Source organism: Vanessa atalanta, chromosome Z (assembly GCF_905147765.1).
Source record: "Vanessa atalanta chromosome Z, ilVanAtal1.2, whole genome shotgun sequence".
NCBI classification, from domain to species: domain Eukaryota; kingdom Metazoa; phylum Arthropoda; class Insecta; order Lepidoptera; family Nymphalidae; genus Vanessa; species Vanessa atalanta.
This window is the reverse complement of record NC_061902.1, coordinates 15,686,610-15,701,535: the sequence shown is the minus strand read 5'-3', so window position 1 is coordinate 15,701,535 and position 14,926 is coordinate 15,686,610. Positions and strand designations below refer to the sequence as shown.

The window sequence follows — 14,926 nt, the reverse complement described above, 5'->3', positions numbered from 1 at the left end:
ACCACCAATGTGCCACCATCCTTAGGAACTAAGATGTTATGTCCTTTGTGCCTGTAGTTACACTAGCTCATTCACTCTTCAAACCGGAATACAACAGCTGTTGTTTGGCGGTAGAATATCTGATGAGCGGGTGGTACCTTCCCAGATTTTCTTGCACTAAGCCTTACCACCAAGTAAGCAGTAATATCGTCATAAACATAATTATCGGCATTAGGTACCTACCTAATTACATTTTTCAAATAAAAAGGAAAATATTCAAGGAAAAATATAAATATTAGCGAGAAATATATTATTTATAAGCTATTACTTGTAAATTATAATTAGCTTATAGCTATACTAATGTCATCTATATTTCATTTTATGATAAATTTTCTGGCCTAGTTCGTGTTGATTATAATAGATGGCAGTAAGATAAATCAACAACACAAATAACATCATATTATGTTTTACCTATTCTATCTTATAACAAAAAAGCTATATATTTATTATAATCATATTTTTTTAAATAATATTAAAGTTATTTTTATCAAAATCCTATGTAATCTCCATACCGTGTAAAGAATCCAACTATTTAGTTTTTATCTGTCCTACATATTTACACTCTGTTTTTATATGATTTTATAATCTGTGTATAAATTATCGGTAACGCGACCAGGCTCACGGTCGTCGACTAATCAAAGACAAGAATATAACTTTTTCATTGTCTATTTGTCTCATAGTATTAGTAAACGTTTTAAAAATATTGTTTTGTGATTGTCAGAACTCAGAAGCGGATGCAATTGCAATACGTAAGTTAATTATCCATATTCATTTATTCTTTACATCTTAGAAATACGACATATTTTTATTTCATTCCAAATAATTAACCATTTTTTTTTGTAATAAAATAACAATGATAATATCTTTTTGGGTTCACTGACCAACCAGTGTCAAAAATTCTTCTTAATAATGACGAAGGATTTACTTAAAACAAACGAATAATGTAATGACAATCTTTTATTCTTTACCGAACGTCTAATGTAGATTTCTGGCTGTAACTTATTTTACCATTTTAAAAATAAAGAATAAATTTGTATGTTTTTTTTTTTAAATTATATTTGAAGACATACTTGTATTTGATGTTTACCTAATAAATATGTTAACAAAGACTTATATAGTATTTTATTAAATCGATGTAATTAGACAGTGACTTAAAATATTTACGCAGTTTATGTGCTTCGCGTACTAGATTTTGTATTTATTTGAAATATATATAATGTTTTAAATGTATACATATAGATTTAAAAATAGTCTAGTATAATCAAAGTGTAGTACTAGAATAAAGTACTAGAACCTCGATAAGTCGCCAATATTCGCTATTATTTTATATATCTACATCTGAGCTCAGGATACGTTAAAATGATCAGTAAACCCTTCAAGATAATCCAGTACATTTCGTCATATATGCAGAAATTTGACCTCTATACATTGAACATATCAGTGTTTGATACTAATAGGTAGGATTATTTAAAATGAAAAATCTCCATAGCTTGAAGAAAATATAAGTAATATACAGACATAATGTTATTACTGACACACTTTATCCTTATTTCTTAGAAGTATATTTACGAGTATGCAATATATAGGATTACATTTACTAGGATGATAAATTTTTATGATATTTTAAATTCATATCTTTAACTCGGTATTATAGCATCTAAACCTTTTTGAGTCAAAACTCTTTGCAATACTATCAATATTCGATTCACCACCATTCTAGCATATTTTATAAACAGTTATATTTGCTTTCGTGTGTAAACAAATATATTTTATCTATTTATGAGATTAGAGCCGACAAAGGTACAAAAACAAACATCTGAATATAAATAATAAACAAGATAAATTTTGTTGAAATTGCTTTTTGTTAAAATATGTAAAATAAATATTTTAACATTTGAGTACCGTTATCTTACTTCAAACTACTCAGTCAATCAGTCAACTGATTAGTTTATACCGAAAATCTGTGTTAATAAGGTGTTATATTCAAAACCTTATTGTCAAGAAATTCTCAGAAGCAGATTATAAGGGTGAACGAAAAAATAGTTCACTTGTCCTTATTATCTATCTACACTTATAAAATAACATGTCATTACTGACTGATTCAACATAGCCGAGCGTAAACTATTAAAGTTAGAGCTATGAAATTTAGTAAATGGGATCGTTTTATTGAGTAGACACTGACTAAGGAAGAATTTTTAGAAATTCTATCCCTAAAGGGGTGAAATAAAGGTTTGTATGGAAGTCTGTAATTTTTTAAGTTAGAAACATAAAACTTATTATTATATATATATTATTTTTGGAATACTGATTAAAAATGAGTAGACACATATGTAAGCGTTTCTGGATATTGTACATATAAGGGGGAAATTTCCTATATAGGTTAGTCTGGAAGTCTTTCACTTTTGCAGTTAGAAGCTTGAAACTTTATTTTTGGGCTACTGATTAAAAATGAGTTGATACATATATAAGCATATCTAGACATTCTACCCTAAAATGTAAAATACCCACTAATGTTGTATACAAATGGGTCTTAAATTAACATAATATTTTAAGTTAATCTGTAAATATATTCAACTTCCACATCAGCAAAGCTGCGGACAACAGCTAATAAACTTTTATAGCCAATCTTCATCTGCTAAGGTCGCCTAAGGTGACTTAAATTGATTAGTCTGATAATAAAATTTTATATTTAAAAAAATTTGTAATATCCATTATATTATATAAAATAATCTGTAGGTTAACTGAGGAATAAAACAAGAACAACATAAACAATGGCGTGGTCCAAGTATCAAAAGTTTCTTGCACTGATGATGGTGGTTACTGGATCAATAAATACATTGAGTACCAAATGGGCTGATCAGATGGATGCGAAAGGTTCAGACGGCAATGTCAGGAAATTCGACCATCCTTTCTTACAGGTAAGTGAACTTTATGACCTTAATTAAATTCTTATTTTCATTATTATTGACTAGTTTTTGTAAAATTGAGAAGTTTAAGCTAAGATAATTTAACAAATAGATTTTTATTTATAACATAAGCGTTCACAGTTAACACTGACTTTAGCAATACAAAAAGAACAGCTTATCCTATATATTAAGTATTTTAAATATGTTAATAATGCATTTATATACATATTAAATTGTAAAGTTAATCATAATAACTGTAATAAAATGTTTATATACTGAGATTATTTTAAAGTAACAAGGCATAATAATGCAAAAGCAACTTAAAGTAGAAACTTGACTTTAACCCACTTTTCAATGATTTTCTTAAATTTATTTGGTTGGTAGTTATTGATGAGCAATTACTAATATTAATAATAATTTGTAGGCAGCAGCAATGTTTCTCGGAGAGATTCTATGCTTGTTGACATTCAAATTTATCTTCTGGAGAAACAGGAACGGTGATCATCAGCTTATCCAAGGCAGTCAAGATTTCAATCCATTCATATTGATGCCGGCAGCTATGTTTGATTTGGTAAGTTATAGAGTAGAGTTGAATGATTATGTTTCAACAATATTGAGAAATGGAAACAAATAAATAAATTTTTCACAATGATTATAAATTAATTTCAATTGTTCTCAGATTGGTACCTCCATCATGTACATAGGTTTAAATTTGACCTACGTCAGCAGTTTCCAAATGTTTAGAGGATCTATTATTATATTTGTGGCCGTGCTGTCCACTACATTCCTTGAAAGGATTATAGTCAAGAGGGAATGGGTGGGAATTGGTAAGTTTTAAACATTTATTCAAATTCTAATTACATAAAAAGTGTTGACTCATTGGTTGGAACACAGTGAGTCTTAAGTAAAGATTGTGGGTTCAAAACGAGGCGAACATTAAAATGAACTAGTGAAGGAAAATATTTTGTGGAAACCTGCATGGGTCAGATGAAATTGTCTTACTACGGAGTAAAACCTACCCATATAGATAGATATATTAATATCTGTATAATGCTTGCATTTTATTTTAGTGGATATTGGTGTTGATAGCAAAAATAGATATAAATTACATATTCCCAGTACTGTCAGACATATTGTTAAAAATCCAAAATGAATTTAATTAAAAATATAACAATAACTTGAAAATTTATCAAAGTATGTAATTAATCAGAGCGACAATCGTAAAAGTTAATACTGTGAGAGTATAACGAATGTTTACACGTCACTTCCCGAAATCGTCTAATCAAAACATGCGCCTGTCTGTGTGACGCACATAATGTTATCATAACATAAAACTACTACATAAACACCGCATGAATATCAACAACATTTCAATAACTTTTATGAAGATCAATTAGATATTCATTGGAAACATTCGAAGCCCTTACTAATGAACATTGCGAAGACTTTGTAGTTAAATAGCTCTGTCTTTTTCTTTTGCACGTCGGGTTACTGATGAGAGAAAGAGATAAGTTTTTGTTTAACAATTCACACGTAATATAAAGTTTATTATAAAGACTTAAGAGTAGAGGGGTGATAAATAAGCGGGAGTCAATAAAATAATAACGTCAATTTTCTAATATAACAGTGTGACAAGGATCTTCCCATCAGCCAATCTGCATAAGTGGTCAGACTGATCACTATCATTGTATAAAACAAAGCTGGAACTATATCAAACTAACTACAATATAAATATATATTTTATTCGTATAAATTATTTTAATTACTATTCATTATCTTCTCTATATATCGCGTCATCTCAGAAACTATAACTATAAAATTGTAATTTATCAAGTTCCTTATAGAGTGTAGACATCCGAACGGATTTCACGAAACTCCACCCATAAGGGGGTAAAACGGGGCTTGGAAGTTTGTATGAAAGTCCTATGTTTATGAAGTCAGAGATCTGAAATTTAAAATGTATGCTGTATGAGGGTGTGGAGGAAATCAACCCCCTTTTGGGGCTAAAACAGGGGATGGTAATTTGTATGAAAGTCCAACGTTAGTCAAGTTAAAGTAATTATGGCTGAAGGATTTTAAACTATTATAAGGGCTACTATTATACGGAGGGATGTTTTATTATAACAATAAAAAGTATTTTAGCGTGGACCGTGGTGACCGAGTCGTACATAATAATGTTATGAATACATTATAGATTTATTTGTTTGTAATAGATAAAATTGTCTTAGTATCTTATTTGTTATAAGAAAAAATAAAAGTCCTAAAAGAGATTTTCATAGGGTTTTCACTAATGGACGATGTGATTCTTGAGGATGGTTTAGGTATATTATTCATTGCGGTTTTGTGTGAATTGTATGAAACATTATGATGATTGAAATTATCAGAAAAAATATGCAGACTAGTAGAGATGTGTATTATGACAAACGTCTTAAGGAACCCTTATTCGACCAGTGCGAAGCCAGGACTGGTATACAAAATATCAATCCATACTTAATATGATGAGGTTGGAAGGTTTGCATGAATACGGTAATCTCAGGAAATAACGTTCGGATTTGAAAAAATGTTTATTATATTTGATAGTCCGTTAATTGGAAGAGGTTAATTTTAATCAAAATATTGTACTGCAATAATCTTGCAAACGTTAAGTGAGACTATAGTCGAGTGATACGGATTCAACGACGACGTTGTCACAGGTCGAGGGTAAATTCTAATCAGCTGTCTAGCCACTAAACTGGAGACGCTTATTGTTCAATCAGTTTATTTTTAGCGGTCGGTCCGTTTGTTTATCATATAACTTATATATCGAACCACGGAGATATCATTATTGTTAATAAAACATAAATTCATAGTAATACACCAATTAGATTGTTAATAATTGATCAGGGTTCGTCTGTTGAAAATTTGAGAAAACTTCAAGGATAAGTTTAGTGGTAAGTACGTATGGATGTATAAAGTGTTATAGAAAAGCGAGGTAACCTGCCACAAGTACTGCTAGTAATACCAGTAACTTACTAGGATGGTCCCAATTATCAAATTATAGTTTTGTAAAATGTTAAGACAGAAATTAACAAATTGGATATTGTTTTAAGTATAATACAAATCACAGTTAGCGGTAGTTCTTAGCACAGCAAGTCCGTAATAAGATTAAACAGTTATCAGGATAATTTTAATAAAAAATATAGAATAAAATGTATTGTTGTGCTGTCGTTACTATTGTAACGTTTTCAATTTTTACAGCATATATATTGGCATAGCAGATAACTTCATTTGAAATATATCGTGCTCGACAAAAACATGTGCGATACAACGAAAAAGATGTGTCATTATAAAATTGAGTGTATGCAAATATTGTTATCGCTACGTGATTCACGCGGCGCAAGTTAAACAGCTTCACTTCGATTCGACATACCTTTTGTAATTGTAACAGTTTTTAAACTTACAATGCAGTTTGTAAACAAATAACTCATCGCCACCGTCGTTATAAAACGTGTTGTTTATAAAATTTTGACAAATCATTCGTAATTATGTATTAGTTTAACTTGAATTTATAAATAATAAAACCCCAACAGGGCAACGGTTTAGGCGTCGTCTCTAAATGTCACACGTTCAATCCTATCCTTAAAATTATAACAGACGTTACGCCTAAAAAACAAACTCCAATATTAAGTTATCAAGACAGGACTTAGACTTGATTTAAATATAGATAAATACTAGCTGCCTGTCTCGAGATAGGAATTATACATACTTCTATATAGGGGTAGGGATAGGGGTGCTATGACCTCCTATTGGGAATATGTTGAATTACCAATAACCCTGTATATTTTTAATCACGAAGGTAAGTTGTGACGAAAATTTAATATATATTATTTATTTGATTTCAGCTACAATTATCCTAGGATTACTGATCGTGGGATTAACAGATGCGATATACCAATCACCGAGTGAAGCTAAAGGCAGGAACAGTTTGATAACCGGTGACCTCTTGATTATCGTTGCACAGATTATATCAGCATGCCAAATGGTGTATGAGGAGAAATACGTGTCAGGTACGTGGAATTACTTATAGGCTATAATAAAGTCTATAGTTATCGCCTGCGTGTGGGGGCTTATCCTTATGTCCTTTTCTGAGCCCCTGATAACATTTATGTTAAATTTGAGTTGCTTTCATTCGATTCAAATTAGTAAGACAATCCATATGAGATTTGTTATTACATAACACATTACAAAGACTCAAATGATATCTTATTGTTAGTCTAATCGGGTTACACTGTTGCACACTATTGCTAATTGGCTAATGACGTCATAAGCCAAGGGTTCCTATTATTAGAAATGTCGTAGCAATGGCTAAATTTATTTAAATATCTGCCTATATAACAAAAAACTGTTTAAGAAGTCACTTATTACTCATCTTTAACTTTCATGAGAATGGATATGGATGGATATAGAGGTTAGAAAGAATGTTACTTGTGAGATGACGTCCGACAGAGAAGTATGGAAGAAGAAGGCATGCTGCGTCGACCCCATGTAAAATTGGGATAAGGGCAGGAGGGTGATGAACTTTAACTTTTACTTATTAGCAAATGTAGATGTAATCTGTTAACAAATGGTAAATATATCATCAAATCGGAATATGTAGTCTACAAAGAATTAACTAAATGTTCAGGTTTTTACTCTGTACGCGTGTGATGGGACGTGTGAGAGGAGGTAAGGTGTTTAGGTACTGTATATGTACCTCTGTGTATGTGCATACTTTCATGATGATTTACTGAGTAGTTTAGACGTAAGTGCGTAATAAACAAACACACGTATAATATGTTAGTTATCGGCCACCAGTTCGCTCGTTTTAGGGGTTGGTTAACAGGTGTTAGACATAAAATAGTAGTTTATGTTCATCCTTGGAGTTTAAGCTTACATACATAACATTTGCAGCCTGTAAATATCCTACCATGAGCATATTCCACCACGCTGCTCCAATGCGGGTTGGTGGAATTTCGTTGAAAGACACATGCAGGTTTCCTCACGATGTTTTCTTTCACAGCCGAGCGCGAGACGAATTATAAACACAAAGTTTAAGCAAGTTAGGTATTTATATATAATTTGTAGGTATTTACTTATCTTGGGACGTGATGTCTCACACAGACACATAAGTTAAACAAGTGTTCAAACCACACTTGTTCAATTGTAAAATCATTTATGTTATCTCAGTGAGCAATTATTTTGGTAATCACAATCCTAACAGAATTTTTTTATGTAAATTAATTGTTCAAAGTATCTTTCATTCAGTACCACTTGTTTGGATTCGGGTGATTTTTTACAGAAATTCCTCTCTTTAAAAAAATGCCAATTTGTATAAATAACTACTAAAATTCTACAGGTGCCAAGCAAGCGTTGATCTCGTTTATTTTTGCCAAATATACTATCATTAACATTAACATGATCTAATTTTATATTTCAGGTTTGAATATTCCCCCATTACAAGCGGTGGGATGGGAGGGTGTCTTCGGATTCTCTGTTCTGTCTGTATTACTCGTGATCTTCTACTGGATCCCCGCGCCTCCTCACTTCGACCACAACGCTAGAGGGACCGTTGAGGATGTGGTCGATGGACTTGCTCAAATTGGTAAGGATATATCAGATTAACGATTTAATTTCGGAGATATCCCGTCTGAAATTGTCCATCCAATATAAAACGTCTACTTACTTGACGACCTCCGTGGTCGAGTAGTGTGTACACCGGTTTTCATGGGTACGCCACTCCGAGGTCCCGGGTTCGATTCCCGGCCGAGTCGATGTAGAAAAAACTCATTAGTTTTCTATGTTGCCTTGGGTCTGGGTGTTTGTGGTACCGTCGTTACTTCTGATTTCCATAACACAAGTGCTTTAGCTACTTACATTGGGATCAGAGTAATGTATGTGATGTTGTCCAATATTTATTTATTTATTATTATTTACTTACTTAAAATCGTAACAACCGGATTTGCTTATCACTTTTCTAGGAAATAATATTTAACGGAAAGTGACCCATTGTGATTCAAAGTCTTAAAAATTCTAAATATTTCAAAGTAACTATATAAGTTAACTATATATCAACAGCCTACCACTTGACATAAGGTGTTGAATTCATATTCAGGTATTCTTGCCACATTGAATGATTATATACGGCGGTGAAGGAAAATGTCATGAGGAATCCTTTGATGTAACGTCATGTAACCACCACATTGGAGCAGAGTGGTGGGCTCCTATTAACCCGTCCTCTCAAAAAGAGAGAGTAACTACTGATTTTCTTGCCGGTTCTTCTCGGTAGAATCTATATTCCGAAACGGTGGTAGCTTTAAATAGTTTGTTAAATGACAGATTTTTGTTAAAGCCTACTTGAATAAAGTATATTTTGATAAGATTTGATTTGATGAGTGGGAAATCTACAGTCTGCACTTTACATACAAATATATATTGAGCCGGTTAAATCAATAATTATAAATGTCATGTTTCAGGCAATAATCCTCTATTGTTGGTGGCCATTTTGGGAACGATCGTGTCAATAGCGTTCTTCAATTTCGCTGGTATCAGTGTTACGAAGGAGATGTCGGCCACGACTCGAATGGTTCTGGATTCAGTGAGGTATGACATTACTCAAATCATTTTTACTATATCATATCTATAAATATATAATATAACAATGCATATTATGTTTTTTATTATATCATTTTCAGAACACTCGTCGTCTGGATGGCATCCTTGGCATTGAGCTGGCAAATATTCCACTGGCCACATTTAATTGGTTTTGCGGCATTGATCCTTGGTATGTGCGAGTATAATGGCATATTGCCAAGGTGCTGGCAAAGAAGAGTTGTACAGGAAGACGAAAATCAAGTCGTTAATACTGAAGCCGACAGACTTGAAGAGGCTTAAGAGGTACAGTATATCTATATAAACGAAAATATATGTCAATTCTTCTATTTTGTATTGAAATTATATACCTAAGGGAGACTTTTTATATTTCCTTTTATTTTAAGACTGGGACGATGAAGTAAATAGTGATTTTATGGAATTTAATGTATATATGGAGGAACCCGTTAATAGGTTTCAGTACAGACATGACATACATTCAGTTTTATATATATTTTATTTTATAATATTCATATAAATTTATAAAATATTTAGTTTTATGTTTTACTGTTTTATAATTCATTGTTTCTTGAATACAAATAATGGCTTATCGATAAAATGTTATTTGCTAAATCATTGTGTATTATAAGAAATTTCGAAAGACATACTCAAGGAAAATTTATACATATGTTCTTAGAAATATTAAAAAACTTCCAACTTTCCAAGTTCGATAATTATTTAAAAAGCTACCCAGTAAAATGGTTTGCGTATTTTTACATTTAATAAATTTAATCACGTCTGATTTGAACACTCTGTATAAGTAAACATAAGCCTTACTTATAAACGTTATTCAGGGGGCGAATGGATTACACATTAAACGATGTTGTCTCATACTTTTCAATGTCAAATCAATAATGAGAGAAAGAGATACATCGGAGTTTAACTGGACAGCCAATACAGCCATTATAAATAAGACAAGCTAAGTTTTGTTAAAAGACAATATATTCTAAGGATAGTCCCTCGCCGGCACTACTCTCTCCTGCAATTTAAAAATATAAGGTTTTAAGCATTCGCCTGCAGCCAAGTCTTTTACAATACGATGATGAGTTGAGCAGTAGTGGGGTCAAGCCGAATGACAAGTGACAGTCCAATACAACAGACCAATCGAGTGCAGCCTGGGCGAACGGCTCCGTCATTCTTTCCAAGAGACCTAAGAATGTATCGCTACGCAGATCGAGTTTGTGCTCACGACTCATGCCTTAATTGCATTAAAAGGAAAAATAAATATTTTAAAAGCGGCGAAATTTACGAAGTTGCGCAATGTTCTAATCGCTTTTAAAAAGATCGATTCTGAACTGTAACAATACAGGCGAATTCTTCCGGTGACGGACAATCAAATATTATTATTTTTTATAATTATGAGGGTTAATAAGGTGCCAGGGTTATTCGATTTAAAAATCAATCGAAACAAATCGACGTAGGTTATAAATATCAGATAATTATATTTAATTTATAATCGATAGGTATTTAACATATATAATCATCATTTTAAATATTAAATTAAGTTAGATTTAGAATATTATAAAAATGAATATTTAATCAATAATCGATGATATTGACTGCGGCCATACATCTTATTTAAAATCGATTTTGGCTACGATAATCGATTCTCTATTCGGCCGAGTTAGGTTTTGGTATCATTTTTTCCATCGCAGTTAAAGTGAGTGGAAACTTCATAATCTTTTAATGATATAAAAGATTTGCTCAAAGGCAGACAGTGTCTAAGAAGTTAGAGAATAAGTCCTTATGCTTCCAACGAATAAATTAAATAGTTATCATGTATGTAAATTTGCTCAATGACTTGATGTCATTGGCTTTAGTATATTATCTGTGTCTTAAAAATCCTAAGGTTCAAATTGGTTGATAGTCTATCCCTAATCACATTTACAAAAAAAATATATTTTAATAATACTTCGTAATTAATTAATTAAAATTGTTATCGTCAATCAAATATAGTCGCATCTAATTTGTCCGATTCGTCCAAAGATCGTATACAAAATTATAAATTATAATCCAAAGATTATTTAAAAGTTATGTGTATATTGAGAACGACTATACCAGAATAATTTATATTTCCTGTAGTTTAAACAAAATAACGAATAGATTACTATGTAGGGTTTAAAAAGAGTAATATTTGTGTAAAAAGATTTAATTTATTTGAATAACTGGCAACCTTGTTTATACGAATAACGAATTCCGATAATATTGTTATGTCATCAGTAGTCCACGTGACGTCATAACGTCAAACTATTATAATTTTGAATAGTATATAAATGTCATTCTGTTTATAAATTAATTTCTAATTACTATGAAACAATAAGGTAGTTACGAATGTGTTTACAACTATCTGAATTTGACTACGTCATAATAATGATGAATTATTATGTAGTAGATTTCAGATTGTTATAATTGGTTTATAATTTTTGACTAAATGGAAATCTTAGTAAAAAATTATACATGTAATAATTCAGATGTAGATCTGTTTTTTTTTCAGTTTAATATTAAAAAACATGGAAAAGTTAATTAGATTTAGTAAGTGACAACATTCTCATTAAGTCCATCACTATGTTATTTATTTTGCTTAATTTTTTAAATCTGTAACATTGTTAATAATATTATTATTTTTAAATCAAAAGGTGCCTTTAAGTGAACTAATATGTACTATTACATGACATACTATGTTTCCAATATATGAACTGATTTGGAAAAATCTCTTCTTGTCTGGGACCATACGTTCCAAGTAATATAATGTATACTTATTATTTGGTATCATTAAAATTTTAATAAAAAATATCAACTTTGAGGTTAAAAATACAGGATTACATTTTTATATGCTCGAATGTTATTTGTATTTTATTTTTTGAGAGTATTATTTGAAGTAGATTTATTTTTAAATTTCTTATTTCTAAACTCACGTTGTACATTTTGACTCAATTATAATTCTCTGGACTGGCATTAATACCTTTTTGGAAACGTCAAAGTAAGTTTAAAAAATGTGAACCAAATTTTGCCATTTCCCAAATCATTTAAAAATAATAAACGAATTTATACTAAACTGACATAAGCTTAACAATATCACACGAAAAGTTGTTCTATGTAACAAATGCTTGTTACATAGAACAACCAATAAATGTTAATTGATACTGTTCTCCTCACCAAAAGTAAAGAACGGATATTGGCCATTTTCGAACCAGGAAGCAGAATTCAATTCAATGTACACCTTGCTTAAAACATGAGGCGTCTAAATAATTATATAATAACAATTATATTAAATACATATATATTTTGATTAAAAAAATATCTCATTAAATCTATTTATCATTAAGACTTGTATTTAAATTATCTGTGACTACAAAATACAAAAAAAATTGTGATGTATAAAGCTGAGTGCTGACAGTGCTGTATATTATTTCTATGGATATACACTTTCTTTATATTTTTTCACAAATCGATTTACCGATAATGTGAGGCACTCGGCTTATTTGTGATATAAATGAATTTAAATTCTACGCATAACTCCTTCCACGTCAAAACTAATTTTGCTTAAAGAAGTCCAGCAACTTTTTCACACGGTGCAAATTAGTTTTGATTAGGAATTATTTCTGAACATTTGTAATTCTTTATGCGATAGTGTTACCATGATAAAAATATTATTTTAATAAATAAGTTAATTACAATTAAATTGATATTTTATTTAATAAATTACCCTATTTAAGTATCAAGTGTACTTTTTTTTCATTTCGTTCGTAATAAATTATGTGTCTGCTTTATGTAGATTAATATCTTAAAATGACTATTAATCTTATTGGTATATTGCAAATCCTTTAATACATTTATGTTTGCGTTATTTATTTAGTGATTAGATAAAAAATGTCGAGTCTTCTTGTCGTCGTTGAATGTCAAATCAAAGATTACAAAAAAAAATAAGTGATGAACAAAATAAGAAACACTTTTTGACTTCTTTATTTTTTAAAACAAAAGAATAAATAAATAAAAAAGAGAAGACAAAAACAAATATCTTGTATTTATGTAGATTAAATAAAATTAATTCATAATTACGTTTTATCTTTATCTGGTAGCTTTGGTTTTTCTCCGGCAGCTGGAACAGGAAACAGACTATGTATATTAAAGTAGTTACTCTGGTATCCAAGATGTTATCCCTTCCGTCCACACTCTCGCTTATTCATCCTTCGAACCGAAACACAGCTTAAAGCGAAGCATTAGTAAATTAAATCAAACACCCTGCCACTTGTATTACAATTCACCTGGGTGAATGTAATCATTGTTAGAAGTGCATACATATTTAAATATCTATTATAGAGCCTCGGTATGTCGAATTTCGAGGAAGCAACGATTGTTTGGACTGCGATTAGGTCTTTAAAGTTAAATTACTTGCTGGTAGGAAGTCCGTCTCAGTAGGTACCTTTCTGCAAGTCCGTCTCAGTAGGTACCATCCACTCATCGGAAATTCTACTGCCAAAAAGCAAACAATACCCAGTATTGTTGTTTTCCGGTTGGAAGGGTAACTGCAGCCATTGTAACTACAGGCACATGTACAAATTGTACATGTGCCGTACAGTACAATGGACATAACATCACAGTACGCAAGGTTGGTGGCGAATTGGTGAAGTAAGGAATATTGCTTACAGATTCTATGCTACTTAGGACGGATTTACAGAGGATGGTAGACTTGAAATAAATGCAAAGTGATATTTGTTTCCTACAATCGACCCTACCAATAATTAAAAAAGTAAGAAATTAATGTTTATAATTAATATTATAATTCGAGCTATACGCGGAAAAAAATGTATTAAAAAACTTTGTAGGGAAATAACGATTTTAGAAACGAGGAACGATATGGTAAAGTTTTCAATTTATTGAGTTTACAATGTATTTTATTTACCATTTGTTTTAGAATTTAACTAAACATATTTACGCAGCGTAACTTGATTTTATTATTCTTACGTTATAAATAATTTGTAGAACGTACTCTAAAAAAAAGGATCGTAATTTTATGTGTACGAAATTTTAATGAAATTCTCTGTTCATGTGTGGGCATGTGTCAATAACTAAGTGAGTGTATGCAATAAAATCCATGAACGAATCCAACAACCATTATAGCCTTACGTAATTGACTCCCATTGACCCAATAAAAGTACTTAATAAACGATTGATCACGTTTAGCCGCCTCGTCCTTCATATCAGACTTGAGTGCCTTTCTTAAAGTTGTCGCAGCAATATTCGAATAGTTAACGTAACTGAAAATTGTACACAAAATATAAGTATGTTTATAATCAAACTTACCTACATTGCTC

General features: G+C 30.9%; 1 protein-coding gene across 2 annotated transcripts; it reads left to right on the top strand.

The window, feature by feature from the left end:
- The first annotated feature begins 652 nt into the window (after positions 1-652).
- On the top strand, positions 653-13,293 carry LOC125075834 (solute carrier family 35 member F6). 2 transcript variants are annotated; one of them, XM_047687628.1, is made up of 9 exons: positions 653-788; positions 2,776-2,957; positions 3,370-3,516; positions 3,625-3,772; positions 6,827-6,991; positions 8,401-8,565; positions 9,437-9,563; positions 9,656-9,857; positions 10,406-13,293. In XM_047687628.1, the coding sequence occupies exons 2-8, from the start codon at positions 2,811-2,813 to the stop codon at positions 9,852-9,854; spliced, it is 1,098 nt and encodes a 365-aa protein (XP_047543584.1). In that variant the 5' UTR covers positions 653-788; positions 2,776-2,810; the 3' UTR covers positions 9,855-9,857; positions 10,406-13,293. The 2 variants fall into 2 exon arrangements, with proteins under 2 accessions (XP_047543584.1, XP_047543583.1); XM_047687627.1 differs by having other exon boundaries at positions 9,656-13,293.
- The last annotated feature ends 1,633 nt before the right edge of the window (positions 13,294-14,926 follow it).

Bases quoted from the DNA above. Each gene is read 5' to 3' on its own strand.
- LOC125075834 (XM_047687628.1), top strand. From the start codon at position 2,811: ATGGCGTGGTCCAAGTATCAAAAGTTTCTTGCACTGATGATGGTGGTT. The intron at 6,992-8,400 runs GTACGTGGAATT...TTTATATTTCAG, and splicing joins TGAGGAGAAATACGTGTCAG to GTTTGAATATTCCCCCATTA. The intron at 8,566-9,436 runs GTAAGGATATAT...GTCATGTTTCAG, and splicing joins CGATGGACTTGCTCAAATTG to GCAATAATCCTCTATTGTTG.